This window comes from Anser cygnoides, chromosome 1 (assembly GCF_040182565.1).
Source record: "Anser cygnoides isolate HZ-2024a breed goose chromosome 1, Taihu_goose_T2T_genome, whole genome shotgun sequence".
In the NCBI taxonomy this organism is placed as follows: Eukaryota; Metazoa; Chordata; class Aves; order Anseriformes; family Anatidae; genus Anser; species Anser cygnoides.
In genome coordinates, this window is record NC_089873.1 from 97,487,323 (window position 1) to 97,513,801 (window position 26,479).

Consider the following 26,479-nt stretch of genomic DNA (forward strand, 5'->3'; position numbering starts at 1 on the left):
TACAGGGGAAGTAGTTGTCATATCTTGTCATTTTGACATTATCTCACAAGCTTTTATCATAAGTGAAGCAAAGAAACATGGTCCAAAGTAAAACATTACAGCAGGGATGCAGAACTGGTGTAGCTAATCCCACTCAATGAGTAACTCTCACTGATTTCCTGTCGAAATAGAAGACTGTATTGAGCGGGTTGCCACAAGCTTGAGCTGTGGCCTGTTAGTGCATAATGTTTTCATTAAGTACATTATACTTCATATTTTAATTTCAGCCTGGATCACTGACTCGAGGAAATGTTTTTTAAATGTGCAGATGGCATGAACCAGATATATGTTGGCAAAAATTACTGGAATTCAAGAAAACCTTGTCAAGACAAGGACCTAGTTTGAAAAACATCAGAGGGAATCCAAGTTACTCTGCAGGGGTAGAATTAACAAATTGCACCCAGCTGCCCATGGGGGCCAACAGGACAACTACCTGTCCTTCAGGAGGGGAGACAGGATCTCTAGAGGACCACAAGTTCTTCTTATGAGATTGTGCAAATGGGAAAATAGGTTGTAAGACACGTCTAATAAGCCTTCAGCTCTGCGCAGCACATGTAAGTCTCAGCTGAAATAACAGGCCTTGTTCTTCACTGCACTTTAAGAAGAGTATGGTCCAGTGAGGGGGAGTGCAGACTGCGACAATGAGAATTGCTGGAGGTCAACAGAAACGTAATCTGTGAAGAAAGATTGAAATAATTTGTGTTTTCTTTTGTTTTCTTAACTTAAAAGGAGTAAGGATGAGAGGACTCGGGATATTAGTTTTCAAATACGTAAATGACAAGTGCAAGAAAATGGGAATAATCTGCTCTTCATATCCAGAGTGGATAAAACAAGGAGTAATGGTCTTTAATGGGCTGTCAGAATGATTCAGACTAGGCTTTAGGAGGATTTTTCTCACCAAAAGGATAGTGACACACTGGAGTAGATTGTCTGAGAAAGCAATGGCAGCTCCAGTCACTGAAGGGCTGTAGGAGGTACTTCTGAACCAGAGGATCAGAAGTATATCATACATTAACTAAATGGTCTCTTGTGGTTTCCCAGAAATATTTTCTATGATTAATATCGAATATTCACTGAAGCAAGAACTGGACCAAATCTGTCCTCTCACAGAAGAGCGCTTAACCAAATGGTCTATAAAGCTATATTTACTTCTGTGCTGTCTTTGTCTCTGGCCTCATGTGTATTTATGTCTTCCATGAAAAAAAAAAAAGCCTAAGAGCTTAAGCAGGAAAAGCTAGGAGCACCTTACTCTGAATAGGCTTCTGTAGGAGGAAAGTAAGACTTCAGGTCCTTCGGGTACAGTGGAGAACTGAACTGACATCTCCCATAATTTAGGTGTGCTAGTGTAATCACTGACTAGATAAACACCTATCAACTGCATGCTGTCAGAGAGGACTATAGCTGTTGTCCTTTTCTGGGCTGAGATTCAGGGCTTGGAATCCAAAACAGAAGATGCTTCCCTGATAACCAAGCAAGATGCCTAAGGTAAGAGCGAGATGCCTAAACCCAGAGAGTTTAGATGCCATTTTGTCTTCAGCATTTAATGTAGGCAGGTTCAAAAGATTTATTTGCTGTGTTATGATACTGAGGTGCCTAGTTCTCCCCATATTTTCTAGTGGACTAGAATGGTTTCTGCAAGGCATCTCATCTTCTTCCTAGACTAGCTCCAACATCTGTCTTCTGAACATGGACATCTGTTGGAACTCCACACTGGGATTCCCTTTTCATCATCCTCAGGAGAGGATTGTTACAAGGGATTTATCAGTTGGTGACTTCTACCTGCCTGACATAAATTGTCTCAAAGCATATATGTGGCAGTCACTCAGAAATTCCCAACTGGAGTGCTGCACCCCTACTAGCACTCACCTTTAGTGCTTAATCCCCTCTGCTCCCATTATGATGTGTCCCAGCAGTAGCTGGGAATACTAAATAAAACATGCTGAGACATGCAATTAAAGAGACTTCACCTTCAACAAATACTTTCTCATACAGCAGAAGAAATACTGTTGCATGAGAATGTAGAAGAAATAAAACTGAGCTGTAGTATCTTCTGTTATCACGTGCTGAGTCCATACAACCCATCAGGAAGATATCCTTTCTTAGGTTCTTCCAAAGCCTCCGCACAACACAAAAGCAGGAACAAGACATCCTGCCTGTAGTCAGGATTACCCAGCTTTTGGGGGATGAGAAGTTTTAACAGTCGAAGACAGTCTTTACAACTACATGGATTTTTGCTGAGCTTTTCCTGTTTGGATAAGGAGTTCTTGGTAGGGATTTTCTTCAAATATGCATTGTGATTTTTTATTTTTTTATTTGGCTATATCTGAGGTTGATATTAGAAGAATAAAGTTTGGAAAGTGCAATAGTTTTGCAACTATTTAATAAGCAAATGCTGTGAATTTATAATACAAGGAGAGAGAAAGCCATTATGATTTCAAATGATGGAATTTCCAATTTTCTTTCTTTTTGTTTTGCATTTTTAAAATAGGAAATGAAGCACTTTTTAAAAGCATACTTTGAGTTTTCAGTCAGACACTTTGGATATAGTCAAATGATTAATTGAAAGAGTTGCCAATCCTTCTCTAATTTGCCTTCCCTCATGTACAGGCATAATTATGTGGTCCTTAATTATATGGTCAAATAGTGGTATATATTTTTTTCAATAGGATCGCAGCCTCATTCAGTGCACAGAATGGGATATACTTAGGGACTGAATGGGTTTTGCCATAAACTAAGGTGTTTTCTATAGTCTCCTGTTCCACTTATTGCCAGTGATGAAGGTTGTGTATTGAATCGGGCAGGGGGCTGTTCAAAAGCAGAAGAATGGTCTCATGTTATGGCAATTGAATACTGCCCCTGAACCTTTCCTGCCTCTTGCCACAAGTTCCAATGTGATACTGAAAAAGCCGTATAAATGAGGCTTTCCATGGGTGGCCACTAATTGGTGTGCTCTCATTCTCTGGGTTCTCAGCCTGAGACACCTGGGGTCTGACTTGCCAAAATGCAGAGCTGGTATTGTATGGAGTCTGCTGCCAGCATGCACAGAGCTGGGGAAATGCTAATCCACGGCATCTCAATCTGGGGACCCAAATTAGTGGGTGCCCTGGACTTTTTGGCCTTATCCTCTTTGTGTCTTATTTCAGTGGTTGTAAAGTAGAGGTAACAGCCTCACCTGCCTCCCCTGTGAGAACATCTGTTAAGGCTCGTAGAGCACTGAGATGCTGCAGCAAAATTGCTCTGTGGAAAAGCCTATGAAGAAATCAGTAATTCTGTATTCAGTGCTGGCTTTCAAATGTATGCCAAATAATGCACTTCACCATGCCTGAAATTAGGATGAAGGGAAAATGCTGAAAGCACCCACTCAGTGAGCTTTGTCTAGCCTTTGTACTAGCTGGGGTGGGGAGGACTTGCAGGAAAAAAGTGGTATGATAAAAACTGTCATAAGGCATATGCACAAAGGAGTAAAAGCAAGATTTCAGAGGTAGTCTCCATTTTATGTTTTCTACTTCAGCCTTTACCATGTGCCCATGAAGATGATTGTAAGATAGGCTTTTTACGTAATGTATGAGTCATGGTACTTTGTACTTGTGCCTATGAACAATGGCTTGCAGAATACGTGGACAAAAATGGGCCAAATGTGTTGTCACTGAAACTAGTACTGTATTTTTGCCTGGTGCCAGAAGAAGTCATTTTAGATCCCTAACACATCAGGCTTTGAGCACTGCTGTTATTACTCCCTTTGTAAGTCTGGAAACTGAGGCACAGAAGAAAGTAGAATTATCTGCCTGTTTTTCCCTCTATATGCTACCTGTAGTGTTTACACTAGTATTTATATGCCTTGAATTAATCTAGAGATAATGGGAAAAGTACGTTTTGTTTTTCTTCTGCTCTTCCCCTGCTTTGCACATGGAAGAAGCAGCTTGAGTAATGTAAATCATTTGTTTGCTTCCTTTACTGGTCACTTAATATTTGCGTCTGTGGAAATGGAGCATGCATCTGTCTACAGAGAAGGGCTGAGCTGGAGAATTGAGGAAGCAGGAAGGTCTATGGTTTTGTAGGTCCTGTGTCCCGACCTCGATGCTGTTCTCATGAAGCTTAGGCTCCCTTTGTTACCCTGGAGGGCCTCTGTGTGGGGAAGTCATACTCAGTTTGCCTGGAACATCAGCTCCAGTTGAGAATGGGCTTAAGAAAAATGTCAGAGTCTTCAAATAGGGATTTACAGGTAGGCAGAGAAAAGTCAGGAGCCTCATTGATACATGGTCATACACTTTTATTAATGAGAGCCTGCCTGGGGTTGTTACTGTAGAGACTCAGAACACCTGCATGCCTTCCTCTGCTCTCTGTTGCATGAGATGGGACACAGGCTTCTGGCCAGGTGCAGGTGGGAATTTTTCCCACCGTTATTACATATGTTGGCTGCTGATGAACCAATGCGTTGCCTCTAAGGTCTCAGTGTTCATGAATTATCCCCAGAAAAAAAGTTTGCTTCTCCCACAGGGACACAAAGCAGCCTAAAACGCTCAGGGGAGAGTTTTGTCTTAAAAGAGCCTGAAATGGAAATACAGAAATCCCAGTGCAGAAATTCCAAAGTCTGTGAGTGAAAGGAATTCACCCACACTCCGATAGTATGGAAGAAGACTCGTGCCTCTGTCTGTTCTCCTGAGACGTGTCAACATGGCATGATACTGTAAACCTAAAAAATCTAACTACTGGTTATGACTTGAAGCCTATGCCTTATGAGGGCACCCCGTCTCCTGTTTTGGGGACCTTCTGCTGAGATTGCTCATCATGGCATCTTAAGAGACCTCCTCCCGCTCCTCTAGTTAATCCTCTGGCTGTCAGCAGTGTTGCAGACTTGATGGTCAAGGCTGAGTGATCTGGAGAGACACTTGACAGAGGTGGCCAAAAGAGAAGGTTCTGGTGCCAAGTCTGGGAAAAGGACCCTGCTCCTCTCCAGTCAAGAGTGGAAGTGGAGAGGCTATCAGCATAGGGAAGAAAGAGGCCTGGTTGCAAAGTGAAGGCTATCTCTCTAGGCCAAACCGAAGGCTATCTCTCTAGGCCAAACCAGATGCATGTTTGCCAAGAAGGTAATGGAAACATAAGTCTTGTGTTAGCGTTTGTGAAGTGGTGGGGGTTTTGTAGTCCCCACTGCTCTCAGATCAGATGGGATTTCACCCTGGGGCAACCCCTGTTCCTGTGTAGGTTGCCTAAGGATTATAAACTGCCATGGCACAGAAATGAGGGGAAAAGTGGGGAAAGGTGCCAGACTAGATCGTTGGGAGCATCTACAATCATGTGGCTCCACTGTCGTCTTCTCCCATAGAAGGAAAAGCACTGACCACAGCAGGTGGTGCTGCAATTTGCAAGCACCCACTCCAGAACCAAGTGGGCCTTCCCGAGCTCAGGTCAGCCTTCCCATCTCACAAAGTGCAGTAAGTGGCCCCACTGGCAGGGCTGGCTTTCTTCTCTTTCTCTTCTGCGGTTCTGACCGGACCCTGCAGAACGGCAAATGTGTTCCCCGTTGCTCTGCCTCCTCATATCCAGCCCCATTCAGTCCCATCTTTCACATGTGATTCATCGCATCTCAGCTTCACACAGCATGGTAGCGTTGCTGCCGGTATCTCCAACCTGTAATTTTTCAACTTGTCTCTGGGGTACTTGCCTCAAAGCTTTTCCGGCTGTCAGGCGCAGCAGACGACAGAGTGTACTGAGTACCTCTTAGGGGTACCATGAAGAGCGATTCTGCTGTGTGGAAATCTGTGAAAACTCTGAGCAGCACAGAAATGCCTGGAGATACTAATCAGAATTGGAGATGGGCACAGTTTTTAGGGAAAAAAAAAAACAAGTTGCAAGTACTGTGGTGTAAACAGGAGGTCAGTTTGCTGCTGTTGGCAGTGAAATAGCACTGTTATACAGAGCATAGGAAAATGCTGAACAGGATTTCTGTCATTCCTTTGCTCCACTTTTAGCAACATCCTGTGCTCTTGCCCTGCAGCACTCCTACTATTCCAGCTCTGATACTGCAGGGTAGCCACTGAGTTGCTGAAAACTAGGCAAGGATACAGCTGATCCTTTGAACAAAGTAATTCTCTGTTCAGTAGCTTTTTGTACATATTAAATGATGAAATCTTTAGGGGGCTTTTCCCTGATGCAGTAATTATGCATTCATTAGATTGCCGGATAAGACTTATTTTCCATTAATTTATTTTTTGCTAAGGAAAACGTCTCATTTTCTACTGATAATCCTGCCTCTCCTAATTCAAGGATGGCCAGCCTGTGACTTTTAAGCAACTGAAGTATGACTCTGGCAATGGAGATATGTCAAATTACTGCCAGCACACTCTGCTGACGTTAGGGCTACTTTTCTATCAGCATCTCCATGCAGGAAGATGGTCTCTGAGGCTTCTGAAGCCCACAGCTCCCAAAAGCACTAGGACTCAGCTGGGCACCCAGCCTCACCTCACTCCACATGGGGTGCTGGGACCTCGGGGATCTGTTGCTGTTTTCTGCCTGTTGAAAATCCCTCACCTGTTACCTGGTAGGGCTTTGACACCTCTTGGACACTGGCAGATGTTTTTTGTAGGCCAATCAGTTTGAGCTCCCATGCTTTAGCTCATTGTATTTTAGAACGTGAAAGGAACATAGCATTGGTTGAATCATCCTTCATTACTAGGAGTGGAAATGGATTTAGACTTCAGATGCAATGCGAACTGGTATATGTGTGAAAAAGACCACAGAGAAGCTATATTAGAAGAAAGTTATTAAGGCTGCTAAGTCAAGTACTCAGAAATTAGCCAATACTGGAAGTGCGGTTGCCTGTGAATCCTCAGCACGGTCTCTTCTTGTGTGTGTGTTTCAATATCCTTCTAATAACAGGAACACATTTTTCTTTCAAGGGATTCCTACCACATTCAGGTCACAGAATGGACAGTGCTCACTTAATGAGCAGTTATTCAATATTTTGTTCTCTCATACTATGTCTGCGTGTGACCCCACAGCTTTATTCAATAAATACTATTCAAACTCTGCTCTGAAATCAGAAATACTAATTTTCTCCTGGGCTGCCTTGTGATTCCGAGCACTTAGCTAACATTACTTATTTAATCTTTGCAACACTCATATGAGATAACTGAGTATTGTACTCCATTTTTTGCAGGTGAAGAACTGAGACACAAAGAGAGTTTGGTCAGCAGGATTCCCTACTTTTATGTGCCAAATTTGAGAAACAAAGGAAGTGACTTTTATTAGTAGTTTTTATTTTCTATGGCACATATCTGAAAACATCTCCCTTTAAACTCAGCTGCAGCTCTGAGCGCTCAGCCCTGCTCCAAATCAGACTCAAAGCGTCTGAAGCCAGCTACTCAAAGATGAGGAACACACAACTAGGAGTTGCCCTGTGAAAAATAAGGGCCAGGATAACAGAGGACTTCTGCAGCAAAGGTTGGGCAGGGCTGTAGAAGACCCATCTGTCAGCTGTCCTAACCCTGAGATCCTGTTCTTCTTTGGCAAGCCTCTGCCTCTTGAATTTTCATTTTCCACTTTCTGACTGCAAAAAATGGGACCGAGACTTCACTGTAATCCTTTTATTCCCCTGAGTTTCCTAAGCTTCAAATATCTAGAATTCCTACTAAAGCTTTAAGTCTTCTTTAAGCTCCTTTGTTTTACTTTGCAATCTTTCAGCAGATATTTACAAAGCTACTTCAAAACAGTGTCAGGGTGTTATCAGGTAATTTACAGAACTGTCCTAACAAATAAGATTTATATAGGCAGGATGCTAGCAGGTTTCTCAGAGAACCTTGGTGTCTAGTTCTCACTGGTTTCAACAGGATTAAGGCAAATAGGTATTTGTGAAGAGCCCACCACTGGTTCCTCAAAACCTAGTCCCTTATTTCTTCATTCAGTCAACTTTATGCTGACCCACTAGAACTAAAGCATAGAAATGTATACTAAAATGTTAATAATTCATGAATGTTTGTAAAGTGCTGTGAAAGTACAATCTAGAAAGCAAGCATCTTGGGGGAGGAGAGGGTATGTGTTATGTTTTCTTGAGGCTTCAAAATAATTGTTTCTGCAACCAAAGCAAAATACAGGAAACTTTTTTTCCTCTGCATTGCACTGAGATCAAAACGTTAAGTACCTGAAAGCCCCAATAGGTTCTCCAAGTCTACACTGAATGCTCTCAGATGTTACTAGTGATTAGTCAGATCCCCAAACCCTGAGTTAGTGACTCTTCTGGAAGAGTTCAGAAAGCGTTTGTGCGTTTGGAACTCATTCTTTTCTGGAAAGGCTCAAATGACTCTTGCTGAATTTAATCGCTTTGAAAATATTCTGTATCTATGCTTCATTTCTGATTTCATTTCAGCAGAATTTAGTGAATAGGTTATGCAGACTGACTTCAGGCAGTAGATTTCTTGCATATTATTGACATACTCCACTATTTATATACATGTATCTGTGTGTGCGTGTGTGTATGTGTGTGTTTGTGACATGCCTTTTGTGATACTCATATGATATGGTTTCCTCTGTCTGACAGGAAAGGAGAAAAATAGAGTTCAAACAAACAAACAAACAAAAACAGAACACCATCCCACAAATAACAGAAAAGCCGCATTCCAGAGCTGAATAGGTAATCACTCCCTGTAACAGAATTTGTGGGATTTGTGACTATTTTCATGGCTGAGGCAAAAGTTCATCTGAAAAGTGGAATATAATGGTGCCGTAACCTGGCCACATGACACAGACATTTGCAAACCGTTATCTTTGCTTCGTTTGAGCAGACCTACAATTTGCCTAACTCCAATTTAGGAAGGACTAAGTGTGATTGTTTATGGGTCAATAAATTGGGCTGGCAAGAACCAGCTTTGTCTTGCAATTCCCTGAAGAAGCAGGAATTACGTCTTTCTGCTAAGCAATGGCTCTATATTTTGTATGGTGCTAGGAGAGAGCAAGCTGGTCCCTATAGTATCTGAATTCTTTTTCCTCTGTGAACCAGCATGTGCTGCCTGTGCACTTTCTTGAGTTCAACACACTCCCATTGTCTTGTCTCCTGTTGCTTGTTTCATGGCTTCCTTTCCCAGCACCACAAGGGAGATATATCCCAAGGATGTAGAAATAATAATTATTGTCATCATCGTAAATCCTCATACATTTGGCTCTTCTCACAGTGGGCACCTCTCCCTTCATCTGGAAGCTCACTGTTAGTACAATAGGAGCCCGGATGGAAACTCTCTGAGAACCTCTGAAAAGTGGTTGGCTTCCTTCCACTCCGTCTTATTTGTCCTAGCCTGCTTCAGCTATCCAACCTCTTGACATCCTCAGAAAACTTCTAAATGTGCTGAATAGCATCTGGGGGAGGCTGACGGGAAACAGAGCAGTCAGGACTGTGTTTAACAGTCAGCATGGCTTGCTATCTATCTATAGGATACTCAGCCATTCATAAGTTCCCCTAAACTTTTTTATTTTGCCTTTTTTTTCACTGAGTGCTTAGCTATTTTCGTCACCATCTATGTTCATGGCTGCAGCTTTTTCTACTGCCTTTGGGAGTCTGATCCACACACTGATTTATTTTTAGCTACGTCGCTAATTATTATTTTTGTGAGTATAGTGTTTCATTATTCATTAAAGCCGGGGAGACATTTTAGTCATTTCTCAGTAGAGAAAATGTGAATTCAGTAACCAAAGTAAGAACTCTGATTAGGAGTTAAGAGAGCTAGGAAGAATGGCCTGGTAAAGAAGGATGGTATGAAAGGTGAGAGCTATCGACATACAAAGGAGTGTTACTAAGAAAGCAGAAACAAGCTGTTCTCAACATAGACAAGAAGCAGGGGGCTGACTGAAACTCTGGAAAGGAATTTAGTTCACCAAGGGAATAAGCTGTCAGAGAAACCCAGAGAATGATCTTTGGGGGAAATGCCCAAAGACTGATAAGAAGCACTGCTCTTGCAGGGTTGGTTAAATATGAAGAAAATCGGTCCTGCTGCAGTGCACAGGGAGGGCTGAGAGGACCCTGGAGAGGATCCAGCTGGCCATCAGGGCTTTCTAATGATTTGCTCCTCACTCTGTGACAAAGCTGTGTGGTGTGAACTGGTCCTTCCTGGCAGAAGATGAAACACTACACACTTTTCTGATGTTAGACTGTCCATGCATGCATCCCAGTGCTTTCTGTCTGTCTTTGCGCTGGACCATGAGGGAAGAAGGTGCTATTCCACAGGTTCTTCTCAGGCTGACAGCTCACTTTCTATATCACATCTGCAGCAGAACAGAAAGAAGTGGAGGGAGCTCTGTGCACTCTGCCTGCCCAGCCATCTCCTTGTTTTCTCGAAGGGTCTCCTTTTCCCTCAGCACCTCTGCCAGGTGGGCTGCTGAGTAAAGCTTTCCACAGGGAGAGCTCCAGGGGTGCCTGGATGTACAGTAAGGTTGCATTACAGATGCACCAGATACAGTGATCTAAACTGGGTGCCTGGGGAAAACACATTGCCATGCACGGTGCATCGAGGCTCCTGCCATGCTTCCTGACTGAAGAATGGAAAAAAGCCAGAAGACTTTAGGACCAAGATGTGTAAGGCTGTTTGAATCCCTTTTATAATAACAACTTAAAGATGAAATGCCCAGGCAGTGAAAAACTGGAAAGACAAAAGAGCTCACCTACAGCAGGAAGCTTAGAGGAACCTCTGAGTGACAATTACATGTGTCTGTGATATACTAGCCCTTAGGAGAGGTGATTCCAAACACTTCAGGCTTTTTTTTTTTTTTTCAACATCTATTCACATCTATTCAAAATGTTCCTTTTGGCTGGAGGTTTTTATAGCACTAACTTAGCAGTGTCCACAAAGGGTCTATCTCAGCATGCACTGCAGGCTTGCATCCCCCCTTCCCCTTTTTCAGTAGAGTTGTATACAGCAGAGAAGCAAAGTAGGAAACAAAATGGCTTGAAGCCACATGCGCATTTCCCATAGCTCAGTGCCAGTCTCTAGAATAAGTGATTAAGCCCTGAGGCTGCTCAGCCTCACGTTCAGCTGCCTGTGGCCCCAAAGGATCATTCCAATCAAAGCCGTGCCTGTGCTCTGGTGACAGTCCTACCTGAAGGATGGGAGAGGGGTAAGGCCCAGCATTAAGCCTTGGGCGCTCTGCCACTCAGCAGTGACAGCTGCAATCATGGGCTTGGTTCATCAGCTTTACGCCCCCTGGAACACACCGAAGCAGCACAAACGGTGCGTGGTCTCAGACAGACAAGCCCAGGTTCTTGAGCTGTGTCATACAGGCACCCCCTGGAGACCTTTTCAGGTTCTGACAGACACTCTTGCCTCCTTTCAGGATGTTCTTATCCTGCACTGGCAGGAGGGAATAGATAAGAGCACAGCTTAAATATTGCACAATCCTTTGTCTTGCTACAACACCATGCATTTGAGACTCTTGCAACACTAGGAATGCTAATTCAATTAGATTCAGAGTCCTTTTGGAACATAACAATGTCCTCTCTCCCCAGTCGCTTGGAGCAGCAGACCACAGAGGTCTTGTGAAAATTACCCCTGGTGAAAATGATGTTGAAATCAATGGAATTACGCCCCCACTTTAACCATCCAACATTGCATTTGGCCTTGAAATTCCAGTAAGATCTCAGTGCAATTGTTTGTTAATAAGCTGTAGAAACTTCAGGATAGGAGGAACAGAGAGATAAGGCCTAGGTTTTCTCACGGTTTGCTGTGCCAGCAGTATCCCAGAGCTCATAGTGGGCCCACGGACCTATTCCTCTATGTGATATCTCAAGGGTAATTTAGCTTAACAAAGGTGAGATTAAGAATGAAGGAGATAGGGGACCTCTCTCCTTTCTCTGCCTCTGCTTGCACATTAAACACATACAAGGAAGGGGAAAAAAAAAAAAGTAGGCCAAGAGTAATTTCACAGAAAGTTTTCTGTAAGGTCTCTGACATCCAAGACATGCTGCTGCTGTGAAAAATTCAGATCTATAAGAGGTGACCATGTCTTGCCCATTGCTTGTAGTGAGTCCATACGCGTGATGTCATGAGAGCCCTGTTTCGTGCCCTGCAGATCATCTGTGGGGCCACCATCAGCACCAGTGGTACCGCTGAAGTGAGGGTGGGTAGAGGGAAAGGCCAGGGCAAGCCAGAGGCAAAAGTAAATCCATATGCCTGATGGCAATCTCTGGGTCAGGCAAGCCCAGATGGGCACAAAGAGCCACAACACAAATCACTGAACTGAGCTGCTGTGAAGATCAGAGCCAGAGCTCAAAGCTGTCATTCTCTGCCTTCAGCAACAAGGCTGACCCCAGTCCTAGTGGCGCCAGGGCTGGTGTTAGCAAGGTCAGGCAACACCACAGAGCAAGAAGCTGAGCTGGCAGAGCCAGTCCTGGCTGGGAAGGAGAGGCAGGGCCACCGAGACCCATTGAACTCTTCAGAACCAGAAGCTGAGGAAAAAAAAAAAAAGCTGCCCCTGTAAGGAGATGGAATCTATACCAATGGGCAGCAGTCTTTACTATGGATTCATTCTCTTTGGGGATCTCTGAGGATACACAATCCTGATACACATGGTTCAGCTCTGCAGTGAGTGTGTGGGATTGGTCTATCTGGAAAAGAAAAAAAGCTTAAGAGATTATGAGTGAGGTATTTTAGGCTGAGCCGTTTTAGAGCTGGTTTGTCAAGTTATGTAGGAGACCTGCAAGCCTGGTTGCTTGGTTGTGCTGCAAGCAGCTCTGGTGGTTTGAAAGGTTGTTCTCTGCTCCCTGGGGAGAGGGGAAGCTGTTGGGTGAAGGTGGTGCTGTGGGTTAGGCTCTCTTTCAGGAGGATGGAAAAACAAATGATGAAGGTCTGACCGGGGAGAATAATGAAGAGTAAGAAAGCAACTCTAACTTTACTGTCCTTGCCAGATCTTGATCAAGAATCCTGGTTGTGACTTCTTCAGGTCACCCTGTAATTTCAGTGAGGTGCGGCACCCCTGTCCGCCCAGCCCCAAGTTAATCTGCTGTTTGTGGCTGTGGGCACAGGTAGCAGCTGCAGGCTTTCACCTAGCAGTAAGTGCAGTCCAGGAGGAGAGAGACCTTTCCTGATTTGTGCAGGTGCTAGGTGTAAAGTGGTGAGGGATGCAAGGTCTGGTTGAAATACAATTTCATTGTAGGGCGGTTCAGTGTGGAGCAGCATGGGAAGGCAGTGGAGGCTGTTGCACAGCCACAAGCATTTTCCTAAGGAAACGTTGGTTGACACGAGCATGGTTGATAGAGTGGTCTGTACTGAATGAACAGGATATTCATGAGATCACCTTGCCTCCCCTGCAACACCGCAGCAAAACACCAGATTTCAAGAGCAGAGTAAGCATTGCCCTCTGTGCTTTTCAAGTAGGGTGACACAGAGCTATGAGTGAAGGACCTGGGACCTGAACACCCTTCACTCCTCACCCGGATTTCCTCTCCTGTATCTCCCTGCCACTGTAAAGATGCTACTCCATCTCATTTCCATCCTCCGCTGTCCAGGAAGGGGAGGGAGCAGGAGAGTCTCTGTCCAGGTCTGTCAGACATCAACCCAATCACTCTGATTATGGACAGGGCCAGCTCCCCAACAGGGCGCTGTTGATCGCAGGAATAACCTGGCTGCTCCTGGAGAGAAGCCCGTGGAGGGTCCCCAGGACCACTGCTAGCCCAGTGCCATGGAAGTGACAGCCAGGGCTGTGCAGCAAGGTGGCACGTGCCAGAGAAAACACTGCCAGCACTTCTTTCCGCTGTGGCACAGACAGTCATGCCGATCTGCTCCAGGAGACCCTGCTCAGCTATTTAGCTGCCCATTTTCTCTGGGTATTTCTCACCGTCATGGCCTTAGGATGTGGATCAGTGATTTTTTTTCTCCATCTCACCTGCACTCCCCCTTCCTCTTTACTGCACCCCTCTCAGTGTGCCTGTTACTTATTTACCTCTCTTCATTCAGTGGCTTGGCTTTGGCTAGCTTTTACCTCTTCCCTGCCTTTCCTTTTCTCCTCATTTGGTTCCTGTGTTGCTCCTACTCCTCCAATCTCATTCCTTTCCATCTCTGCCTTGAGCTCTGCCATCTCACTCCTCCAGCCTTCCCCCTTACCAGACCAGTCTTTGCAGAGCCTCCTCTATGCACTTAGGGTTTCATCCCCACACCTCCCCGTCACTGCTCACCTGCAGAGTGGCAAGGCCTGGGGCTGTGCTGGGAGGGGAGGTCACTGCTGCAAGAGCAGAGCCCACCCTGCAAGCAGTTTCCCAAGCTACTGGGAATTAATCTGCACTTTGTTTTCCCTAGTTGCTGGAGATGTTTGCCTGACTTTAACAAACCTATAAGTGCTTTCTTAGAAGATAATTGCCCTCATTCCCAATGAAATAAATTAAAATAATAATAATAAAAAAGGAAAGAATACAGCCCCGTGGTTATCATCAAGCAGGGGGGAACCTACTTGATGCTCTGCTCTCCCTCGTCACTAGGTTGAGTGATTTCATGGCATTAGGGTTAGTTGCTGCCAGCAGGAGGTACCAGAAGAAATCCAAGGCTAACAGGCAGGTTAAAAAGCAGGTTTAGAGACTGGATGGTCCTGGGGCTGAGGCTTTCATGGTTACTCTGCTGGCTGCAAAAACCCTGGACAAAGCATCAGGGAGCACCAGTAGGCTCTGAACTAGTGATAGGGCCCCAGCCTAGCTGCTCATGGACTGATGGTCCCAGCACAAAATGCCTCACAATTCTGAGGTGCAACCCAGGAAAGGTCAAATTAACCCCAGAGAACAGCAATGGAAGGGCTTGCAGTATCTCTGCCTGCAGTTTATTGAGGCTGGAGAGAAGTAGGGACATTTCCCACCACCGGAGCTGCGTGCAGACCTGTGTTCCCACAGAGGGGATGGGGTAAGAGCTGCTGCTTCATGTGGAAGTGGCTCCAGAGACAATGCGTAACCCTGGGCTCTGGGGAGGCTTGGCAGCTGCCTGCATGAAATCTCAGGGAAGCAACTCGGAGCTGTAAATTACCCTCTGGCCCTTGGCTGTGGCTAGAGCAGAAGGAAATGTGTCCAGCCCTCACTGGGGGACGGGCGCTCTGGGCCATCAGAGATCAACAACAAATCCCCAAACATTTTTGTAGAGGCTAAAACTGAACATGAAAAGAGGAAGAGAGAGAGCGAGAGAGAAAAGGTGGGGAGGGAGGGAGATAATTCAGGATTTCATTGCCTGTTCATGGTCAGCAGAGTATGCAGGGATTCAGAGTGTGAAGGTGATACTTTAAAATAATTCCCATAGCAGCAACCATCCTTGCCAGAACCACCCAGAATGGGACCACCCAAACCACAGTCTGAGTCTGGATGAAACTTCTCTATAGTCCAGTGACATCCAAGTTTTTGTCTGTCTAAGCACATCTGCAGCAGAAATCTCATTTTCTATGAATGGGCTTTTCTAACCAAAGCATAGTTCAAATGATTTTTTTCACCCTTATGATGAATTTCTTCATCATGGTCTATTTTAAAAGAGAATTTACACTGTTTGCTTTGACACCTTCCTGCTTCATTCTCATGCTTCAGCCCCTTGATCTGAACATCTACTCTGTCTCCTTCTGGAGCAAAACAAGTATTTTCCTCCAAAAAGGAGACCAGGCACAGCTGACAGCACAGTATGTGCCAAAATCCAACCTGAAGCAAATCTGTTGATCCTGAAGCATGGATGTTGATCATGCCAAGCACACAAGACCTTCAGTACAGTCCACACAGACCTTGTGCTCTCAAGTGTCTTCACGCACTTAGGCTGTACCCCAGGGTAAACACATGCCCTTGACATCTACGATGTAAAAGCACCACTCTGGTGGGCTGTAACTCAGTCCTGTCTCTGGGTTTTTGAGCAGAAAGATGAGTGGATACATCCTGTGCCCCACGACCACAGGCATGCTACACAGAGCCCAGATGAGACCCAAGGCAAGTCCTGGACATGAGCCACTTTGCATCAGCTGCATGTGCAAGGCTCTTCTTTCTCTGGCCCAGCCTGCAGAGGCAGTGTAGGCATTACTGATTCCTTTCTCCATTTAGCTACTGGAGTAGTTAGTGCTTCAAGGTAGTAGATGACACTGTGGTTCACCACCAGCTTGACAGAGTGACAAATGCAAGAGAGATTCAAAAAACAAGTGAGGAATGTGTAATGGATTTATTGAGAAAGCACACTGAAAATACCTAGATGGGTCTAATTTAGGTTATTTTCCACCTCTCTTCTCATACACATAAGCATAACATCCACCCACCTGCCTGACCATCATTAGCCTGTTCCATTCCAGGTACCGTAAAACAGAGGGGAAATTTCACATGTGAAAGGATCTCATAGAAAAAAGGATGGAAACTTGATCATTGCTAGAGGATTTGAAACTAGAGAGCTGATACCCTGCTAGTTACACACTGGGGAACCATCCTGCATAAGCCTTTGGAGACATGAATTAACCTTTTCTCTCTCAAGGGTGTTTTTCCCACCATCACCATAGCCAGCCTGGGAAAAAAAGGAACTCTGTTTGTTTCCTCACCTCGCAGACAGGTTGTACTGAGAGGTGCCATCCTCTAGCCAGGTGTCTTCACACCATTTAACTGGGTTAAAAAAAGCTGTTCTCTGTGCTAAATTGCTTCCTCACTTCACAAGGCGTGAAAGTCTTTTCTCTCTCATGCGTCCATGCTTCACTCCTTCTGGGAAGACAGCTGGTCTTTTTTAGTAATGCATTTTGCTCCTTAAATGCTGTCTCTGAGACAAATCAGGTCACTGAGCCAAGCCCACAAAAGCTTTGAGGTGACTCAGTCTTGTGAAATCAGTGAGAATCAGGTGCCTAAATTTCGTTGTGAGTCTGGGCCCAAGTGACCTTGAATGACATCAGTCAAACATACGTTGTGTTCTAGCCAAGATTAGAGCATGGTTTGAGATGTACCTTAACCCCACAGATACCCCGGGTGGTTAGTTGATTCAGCACTACTTTACCTAGTCAGCGGAAGGAAAGGTTTCCACACACACCTTAGTGCAGGTGTCATGGAAATGTCATTTTTTTCTTAATATGAGGGTCTCTCTCCAACCCATCATCCAAAACACAGAGCTACATGGTTGTTTTTCTGTCCTTCCTCTGTGGTTACAGTTCATTGCTCTATCTGCTCTTCTCAAACACAAATCAGCCCCTCTGATGCCAGGCCATGAGGTGCACCGCAAGAGAGAAATGGATAAATGGCAAGCAAAGACAGAAACACAGTTTCCTCCTTTCTTGCTTTGCCTATGTGTGGCTGTAAATACACTGATGTGGAAAACATCTGATTTCTCCATTTCACCTTTCTTGCCATACCAGCATGTGGGGTGTTTAGATGGGCCTAGAGGTTAAAGCAATGCCTTCTTCACTCTTTGTCATGTTTTGATGCCTCTGTAAGCTTTGCTTTTGGAGATGGAAGGTAGTAAGGTGGCCAAATTAGAAATCTTGGGGCCATGGGTCAATGCAATTTCCACATTCCTGTTACCTAAGAACTAACCTCTTCCCTATCTGTGTCCTCCACATTCATTTCTCATCTCCTAATCTGAGCTATGTGACAGCAAGAAAAGTCTCACTCGCAGGAACAGTCTGCCTGGGAAGGGATGTCCTAGAAACCTGGAGGTGTGGCAGACAAGCAGATGGAGACGGTGAGAGGATCATCCCTCTCAGATCGGAAAGATGATGTGGGCTGTGTAGATAGCGACATAAAAGCGTAGCAGTGCATTTCATGAGGGCGAAGCTTTCCCCATTGGCTTCAGTGGGTATGCGGGGAAGTCCAAATGAAAAAGGATGTGTTTGACTATGTATATCCCTTATTACATTCATATAGCTATGTATCATCCAGCCTCAGTGTATTCAAGTCCTACCACTGAAAGATCTATGATTTGTTTCACACTAAAAGAAACAGGACATTTTCTCCATGTAGAATGAGAATACATTGCATGCACACTTAAAAAATCATGAATATTTCAATATTAAGTACTAGTGTGAGTTTCCTTTACACATAAATGTGTAGATGAAAGGGGTTTGTGATCAAATAGCAATATATGAAACTTATCCTTAACGGATCTGATTTTTGGCTGGGGGCTCTATATTCTGTACAAACATGAATAATAATAGCCACTTTTATACCACAATACTATGTGGTATACAATACTACCAAGTTGTCATACACGCATGGCAGATAGATAAGACAGAGAGATTTCTTGTTTTCCACTGTGATGCTTTTGAATACATCCCGGCAAGGCTGACTCACCCTTTTAGCTTTCCAAGGAAGATAAATTGCTTTCCAGGAGCTTCATTGTATACAGGTTATTTCTGAGCAGCTTCCTTAATTAAGGTTTATCTGTTGTGTGCATAATCCACAGATGAAGAGCCCTTGTCTCTTTCTGTGAGAACAGAAGATTCCCTCTGAACAATCTGTTTCTCACCCAACCCATTGTTACACAACATGACATACATACCAGATAGATATCGTGTCCTACCCCAGAAGTAGCTGCAGGCCAGTAGCCTGAAAATAAGTCATTTCAAATGCTCAGGATGCTTCAGTGGGGAAAACCTGAATAGAAATGGGATTCCTGAGAGCCACTAAGAGCCATCCAAGCTGGCACAGACACACTGTTAGTACATTTCTGTCATTCATGACCTTAAACCCCATCTCTGCCCCAGCCTCGTATTCCTTATCTTTTATATCTGAATTGATGCTGAAAGTGCCCCATTGGAAATATATTTTGCAACCGTGAACCTTGCGATCTGGCAAGGACTCAAACTTGATGTCATCCCAACTGGGATAAAAGGACAATGATGTCATCAGAATAGCAAGAGAGCCTTTTAGCTCTGTAATGCAGTAGGTGTGGGTGAGAGCTTTCATTCTGACATCCTTGGAGAGAAAAAGCGCTCTCCTTACCCTGCCAGGTAAAGGTGAGCCCTGCAGGGCAGCAGAGTCACAGCTCTCCAGGATGTCATCTGTCAGAAGAGGAGGAGAGCCCACCCTATGGTTCCCCTGGTTCCTGCTCCTGCTAGCAGCAGGAAGGAGAGAAGACCTTGCAGGGTTACAATGCCCAGATAACAGGGTAACTCCAGGGGAAGAAGTCACCAATGCATGCAACAGGTCACATTTCATCAGAGCTGTCCTGGTTGGTTCAGAAGGTACCTGAGATGTGAGAGCAGCAAGGCTAGTGGCAAGAGAACTCTCCCTTCATCTTTTGGTTTCATCTTTTGTTCCAAGATTAACAATTTTGTCATGATCACTAGTGGTTTTGGAGGAATCAGATATATAGTACTGGACTTCTAGTGTCTTGTAGGTATCTTTCCAGCCTCCCACTCCTGCCGCTGTTTGAAATTGGCCACAGACCTTAGTGAAAGAGAGTCAAAGCTAGGGCATCCAAGTGTTACCTGATGCTAGAATGAAATACCTAGTCTATGCCCATATTGCTGTGGCTTCAGTGTAATGCAGACATATTCAAGCTCTCCATAAACAGGCTAGTCCATAATGTTGCCACAGTGATTCAGGACTTAGTGCGAACTGCAAAACTTGCCTAAGGAGCAGGGTAGATGAACCTGTGCAGGACTTTGCATAACTTGTCTGGATCACAGCTCTTCCCCAAACCTGCTAGTTTAAAGCTACTTTGGATTTGCTTTCATCCCCTTGTGCTGAAATGAGGTTGAAGAGCTTCCCCCAGATGCTGAATAACACGGTGCAACATTAGCTATACAAGCAAAAGACACACGTAAATGGTTACAACATGTGTCGTCCTTACACATAACCATCCCCTGCTGCCTGATGAGCTGCCATGAACACAAAAGCCCACTTTCCAGACCACACCACTTAGTGGTCTTGGGGAAGCGCAGCTGTAACTGCTCAGCTCTGCCCCTCTGACAGCTACAGCCACCATTTTGTTCCCAGGTGCCAGCAGGAACATAACCTCTTATGCCAAATTGTGTGCATTAATATCAGTTGCGCATTTATTCATAGGCTCTTTCACTCACCCCCTACATAAACATGCTGATAACTAATTTTGCTGCCAGGTTTACGTCCTAGAGTGTTCAGACCATCCTCAGATGTGTGGAGCAGCTCTTTTCTTTCATGATTTGGGGTTGCTCGTTCTTTGGTCACTGTACCCACTTAAGATCATCCCTGTTTACCTGGGGAATGATCCTGCCTGGGCACCAGTGCCAGGGCAGGGGACCCTGTCCCAACCGGTGGCCCCAACTGGATATGGTGGGTACCACCTCTGGCATGCTGGCGGCCACGCGTTTGGCTCACTGGCATGGCTTTGCCCACATGTGGGTGACTGACCCTGTCTCACATCGGTGCTTGCACCCTGCAGGGGGAACGACCGCCTCCAGTCTGTTTCCCAGTGACTGCTGCCAGTTTGTCCCATCAGCAGCCACCCTCTTCACATGCAGGGCATTTCCAGTGCCATGTGTGCATAATGCAGCATCTCCTTCTCCCTTATTCCTGCTGCACTCTTTATAAGTGTGTTGATAGACTATATCCTCTCTCTGCTCTTCTGGTCCCAGGCCTTTCCCCATATGGCATCTCTCAGTTGCAGTGGCCTAAGGAGCGGTTTCCTCTTCCCACACAAGAAAAAATGCTTGCTATCTTTCTCAGCCAGCTCGTTTTCTTTCTTTTGTGACCTGAGCCAGCGCTGGAAACCAGGTGCAGACAGCAAAGAGGCCAGTGCCTCTGCTTCAGAGTGGCTCTTTTGAATGCTTCCCATTGGGAATATTAATAGAACGGTGTCCTTTCATCAATATGCAGCTGAGCTGCTACTTGCCCAAGAGCTGCTAAATTACTGGGCTGAAGCATGAGATGTCCTGTACTTTCAGTGGGAGTTTGCAAGCGGAGCATTATCTGTCTGCAGCAGACAGCATGAAGCACAGGCTCTGTTTTGGTCCCATTTAGGACTTTAATGCATGTCTTAAGTCTAAAAAACATGGGGAATGTCTGTTCTGTGTTGTAAGGCTGAATTCCACCCAATAGAGAAATAATAATCATCTGCTGGAATGGGAAATACTGATATCTATCTGCCTATTACTCCTTCATTGAAACCATGAGTGGGGAGCAGAGGAAAAGTGCTTGAAGTGCTTGCAGACAGGGCATTTGTGAGGCGTGTATCTGTGTGTGTCTGGCAGCATGCATCTGCCTAGGGTGGGTAGCAGTACTATTCTCTACGGGCAATCCTGAACCGAAAAGCTATAAAGCACAAAGCACTTGGTGTCATTAGAGTCACACACCTGTGAAACAAGGTATCATTAAAAGGGAACAAAGACTTGAAGGCATAGGTGGATTTGGAAAGACGGTGAAATTTGCCCTTGGAGAGTGTTTTGTAAATGACTAGGGGAAAAAGACTGGTAAATTTCAAAATGGATGGGAAAATAAATCATGGCAATAGTGACAACCCAGCTGGTGCAAGCCTTTCCACGCAGCCAAGGTGCTCTCAGTGTTGCTGACAGAGATGATGAGGTGCTCTAAATTCCTGTTACAAAAGCCCTGTGTCTGTTCAGCCCTAGGATGAAATTAGAGCCACCTGGCTTCAAAGCCTTGCCAAATCGAAAGGCTGCTTCAAAACTTGTCACCTGTTAGGAGGAGGGGAAGGTGGGACACTCCAAATTAAACGAGAGCCTGGGATACACCTGAAGAAGTCTTAACTTATCTACCTGTTTTCTCCTCTGCCTTCCTCCCTTGTTCTTTCTCCAAGGTTGAAAAAAATGAGGATGGGGACCAAAAGATTGAGCAAGATGGCATCAAACCAGAAGATAAAGCTCATAAGGCAGCCACCAAAATCCAGGCCAGCTTCCGCGGACACATAACAAGGAAAAAGCTCAAGGGAGAGAAGAAGGGGGATGCCCCGGCGTCTGAGAGCGAGGCCGCCGACAAGAAGGACGAAGGCTCTGCTGGTGGAGCGGCCGAGAACAAAGAGAGCGAGGCTCCCACTGCCACAGAGGCTGCCGCCGCTGACAGTGCCCAGCTGGAGGAGGGCAGCAAAGACAGCAGCGCGCCAGCGGAGGAGAAAAAAGGAGACGGAGCCGCTGACACGGGCTCAGAGCAGCCAGCCCCACAGGCTGCCACTCCTGCTGCCTCCTCGGAGGAAAAGTCTGCTGCTGCCGCCGCCGCCGAAACGGAAAGTGCCACTAAAGCTTCCACTGATAACTCGCCGTCCTTGAAGGCTGACGAAGCCCAAGACAAAGAGGAGCCTAAACAAGCCGACGTGCCTGCTGCTGACACCACTGCCACCACCACCCCTGCCGCAGAGGATGCTACTGCCAAGGCAACAGCGCAACCCCAAATGGAGACAGTGGAGAGCAGCCAAACCGAAGAGAAGACAGGTGAGTGAATGCCTCGGCAGGGAGTGGGCCTCTCCAGAAATGGATGCCTCCCTAGGTATCTTGGGGATGTATCTGAGGCTGGCCAACAAGGGTCAGCAGAGGAATCAGAATGAGGGTTAAGAAGGGAATCCATTTTAGGGGCAGGGGATGTGCATGCTCTTGCTTAACACCCTTTCCTCTGCTTCCCAGCAGCTTTTGGAAAAACTGCATCTCTTCTTGAGGCTCTTGCTCCTCTAGGTGGAGGTGCCATTTAGGCCTTTTTTTTGTGGAGCCAGTCAACTGTGGGGCTTGGAGGAGCCTGGAGAGCTCCCAGGCTCTGCATACACTAAAAAGGGAGGTGAACTTCCTAAGTCACACCAACACACAGCTCCAGTGGGGTAACAAAACAGCCCAAGCTGATATCAGCTCACTGGAGACTGCCAGCTAGAGCTGGAAATCTCACAAGGTAAAAGCCCTCTCATACTGCAGGCGGCCATTCATCCTTCCTGGTGGGATGGTAAAGAAGGAGCCAACAGGGTCTTTTTCTCATCTGCCTGTGAATGGGTGAGATTGTTGGTACAACTCCATCCTCGTAAGGAACATATTATCAGCATCACTTTCATCCAAACCAGTACTACTTTTAGCCTCTCTACTCAGACCAGCCTATGACAGCCATGCATATCACTTGCATGAATCTTTTAGACATGTGTCAGCTGGGTTAGACCCACATGATAATGGGATCAGGTAGGGAAAGGGAAGCTTAAAGGCCCTGACAGCTCTGTGAATGAGGACAGAAGAGAGAGTTGAATACAAACGATCGCTCTAGGAGGTATTTTCAATTCTTTGCTCCTGACCAAGCTGCAAGTCTGTTTAACTAGTTCCCCTGGGAAGAAGTGAAAGTTTTGAGAGGCAAAAGTGAGCATTTTTGACAGTGGCGTAGTGTTTACAAACCATAAAGAAGAGCTGTTTTTGAATTACAATACTGAGACTGGTAGAAAATATGTCAAAGGACTGGGGATGCTTTTGCTCTTGTTCCTTACCTTCCTTACATTATCAAAGAAAGATAAATAAAAGAAAGTTTACATCAGAAGTAGGCACCATGTGAAACTCAATCAAGAGGAAGTGCCAAGCATAACTGGCCTCCACATTCATGAGACACTCAGTTGTAGAAGGCATTCTGCATTCATTAGCTCATTGAGGAACAAATGTGGTTTATTACCTTGAAGTTCATAAACAGCCTTATATAAATGCTATAGAGCCCCTACATCCAATCTTACATTTACCAATGTTTCTTTGCATTTCATTTGGTCCGCTACTTTTTTTTGGTCACAAATTACAATTCCTGCACTCTAATTAGACTTCCGTCTTCATAGGTAGCTCAGGGCTTCAGGTAACTCTGTACCCACTCTGCAAAGTGGAAAGATAAGGAAGAACTTATCCAAAACGACCGATAAGCACTGAGAAAGGAGCTCATGCAAAACAATTGTGATTTAATGTGTGGACAAGGGGAGCTGTCCTGAAGAGTTTGACTCTAAGCTGAATGAACATAATAACAAAGAGATGCTTGTTTTTCTTCCTTTCACCTGAACGTTTCTAGAGATAAGCCTTGAACTTGCATCTGCCATGTTGGCTTTTTGTGATCCAGGTCTCCAGTTCTTTGTTTTCGCTTTATGTGATGAGTTGAGTGGCAAAATAAATGTTATGTGATTTGAGAAATCCAATCTGGTATGCTGCATGCTGTACTTGTTTTTATACATGGGCAAAGGTATAAACATCAATGGTAAAAATAGGACAGAGCGAATCAGTGTTTTGGGGCTCTGTGTACACAGAATAATGAGTGCAAATTAACTCTTATTTAAGATCTGCAATGCCTTATTCCTAAACAGGAATAGTGATTCTGTTTTGCATTAATATCCTATTTTTATTCAGATTAATCTGCTTTAATGGTTGGAGATAGGAAATTTATAGTAGCAGGCTATTTCATTTGCTTAATTTTACCTGTTTTCAATCATTGGTAATCAAAGAATGGTTTATTTCTATTCAGTATTCTGAGTTATTTGCAGCTATCTTCCCCATAGTCTTGTTGGCCTTAGCATCACTCGAAGTGGGAACATTACAATTTAATACACATTTGCACATGATACTGCTACTTATGTAAATATCTAGCCAACGGAATAAGTTATAAAATCTACAATCAAATATATATTAAAAAATGAGCTTTTAGTGATTATTTGACCGTTCAAGGCTAGTATGTGCATCTGTTCAGATTCATTCAATATGCATGCAGTAATACTCAAGCTTACAAATGTTTGCAGAAAGCAAACATGGAAGGTGTGTGGCCACAGTTAAACTGATATTCTCTTTAAAATGTTAATGAATATAGATTTTTTTTTTTCTGAATTCCAATTCAGGGATGATATCAGCCTTCCAGTCACAAACTCGAACAGCTGGGTAAGTGCCCCCTGAGCCATGCAAGAAGGAAATGGAGAAAGATTAAATAGGTCTTCTTGTCCATCTTTTTGAGGATGCTGGGCTGTGTTCTAAAATACACTCTACAGTACAATGGTCAGAATACTAAGAAGCTGCTTTCGCTTCAAAGCATCTTCCATAGAAGAGCATCATCACCAAATTAAAGATCCCACAAGTAGGAAATATTTCCTAATAGAAAGCCTAAGTTCTCTTTTTTCCTATCTTCATCCCGTTACTCCCTCTCATCTCTTTAAGCCGCTCTGTTTCTCTCTTGGTACTCACTCCTTCTGTAGGCTTAAAGACATGCCTCAACATTTCTTCCAGCCTTTCCCCAGCAAACACAGCACTGGTGGTTGCTGGCATGGCTGCAATAGTTTGGTCATTCATGAAAGAGGGAGGGCTACCAAACATCTGCCACTTGTGTACTCCGCCAGCCTGGGGACAGATCCTCTTTCAGCTTCATCAATCCCCTTCTCCCAGAAGTTGTCCCCTTGGCTTTCAAAGGTCATTTCTTATCGTTTCTGTGATTGAAGACTGGCACAGTAGCACGCAGTGTCAAGCTGCCAAAAATAAATCAAATTGGCTCCTAGCCAATGTCATCGGTTGGCTGGTTGCCATAGCATGCTTGGCTGCTACTACTGCGAGGCGTGCCGACCATGCTACTTTTGTGCAGTGATGATCATCTGCCTCGAATTTTACTACAATGGCTGTATCACATTATCTGTGGATGTCTTCCCTGGTGCAAACACGAGAAAAAGTCAACGACATCTCGTATGCAGAGATTTTTCCCTTCATTTAAGGGCAGGACAAAAAAGAGAGGAAGAAAGGAAAGGGCTAACTAACAGATAAAGAGACCTGCATGATCTTTAATGCTTAATATTTAATGTTTCTGGAGCAGGAGAGAGGCTTGGTGATTCTTCATACCATTCCCTAATTCCCCTGACAGACCTCAGCCCTTCTTGTTATTCAGTTCTACATACTCGACTTGTCTGTTGGTAATGGCTTAGGAAATGGCTTCGACCAACTGTCTTGTATCCAGTATTAGTTGTTCTCATATCCTGGGCATTCCCAGTTGTACAGTAGGGCAGTTTCTAAGCAATCCTCATTGTATCACCTCTGGGAAAAGTAGATGGATCCCGACCTGAGTAAGCCACGAAATGAGTTTGTGGACTTTGTTCAGCAGCTTATGGAGGACTGAAGTAAGAAGGACATCTTTTAGTTCTCTTCATGACTTCTGGTGGGCAACTCACATGCCAGGATGCTGTTCTCTTATTTGAGCTTCCTTGTAAAGAAGCTTTCTTTTTATGATCCAGCTTTTGCCTCTTTGGAGTTGGAATTATGCTTAGATGCCAACCTACTCAAGAGGTCAAAACTGGTAGGAGGGAATTTATACATTACTTATGTATCACGATGTAAGATATATTCTAATCCATGTTGCATTGGCTTAAATCTGAAAAGTCTTCATGAAAGTCACTGCAAAGAGTCTACATTAATACAGCTTTGAAAGATCAGCCCCCAGCACAGCAGACTATAGAAGATGGGATACTGTGTGCCTTATGGGGAGGAGAGAAGGTGAATACCACACAATGTTAGATTCTCTTTATACTCTCTGAGATTTTCAAGGCTCAGCTCCAAACCTGGCTAGCTCTCACATCAAAAGCACTCTCAGATTGTCAGG

At 44.7% G+C, this 26,479-nt stretch overlaps 1 protein-coding gene and 1 long non-coding RNA gene across 3 annotated transcripts in view; one reads left to right on the forward strand and one right to left on the reverse strand.

The window, feature by feature from the left end:
• Nucleotides 1-26,479, forward strand: part of GAP43 (growth associated protein 43) — a 59,554-nt gene that overhangs the window by 9,982 nt on the left and 23,093 nt on the right. The window contains exon 2 of the mRNA XM_067003760.1: nucleotides 21,726-22,353. Within this exon, the coding sequence (XP_066859861.1) occupies nucleotides 21,726-22,353 (628 nt within the window). The remainder of the gene's footprint in view (nucleotides 1-21,725; nucleotides 22,354-26,479) is intronic.
• LOC125182085 (uncharacterized) overlaps nucleotides 1-26,479 on the reverse strand; it is a 40,276-nt gene that overhangs the window by 5,715 nt on the left and 8,082 nt on the right. The window lies entirely within an intron of this gene.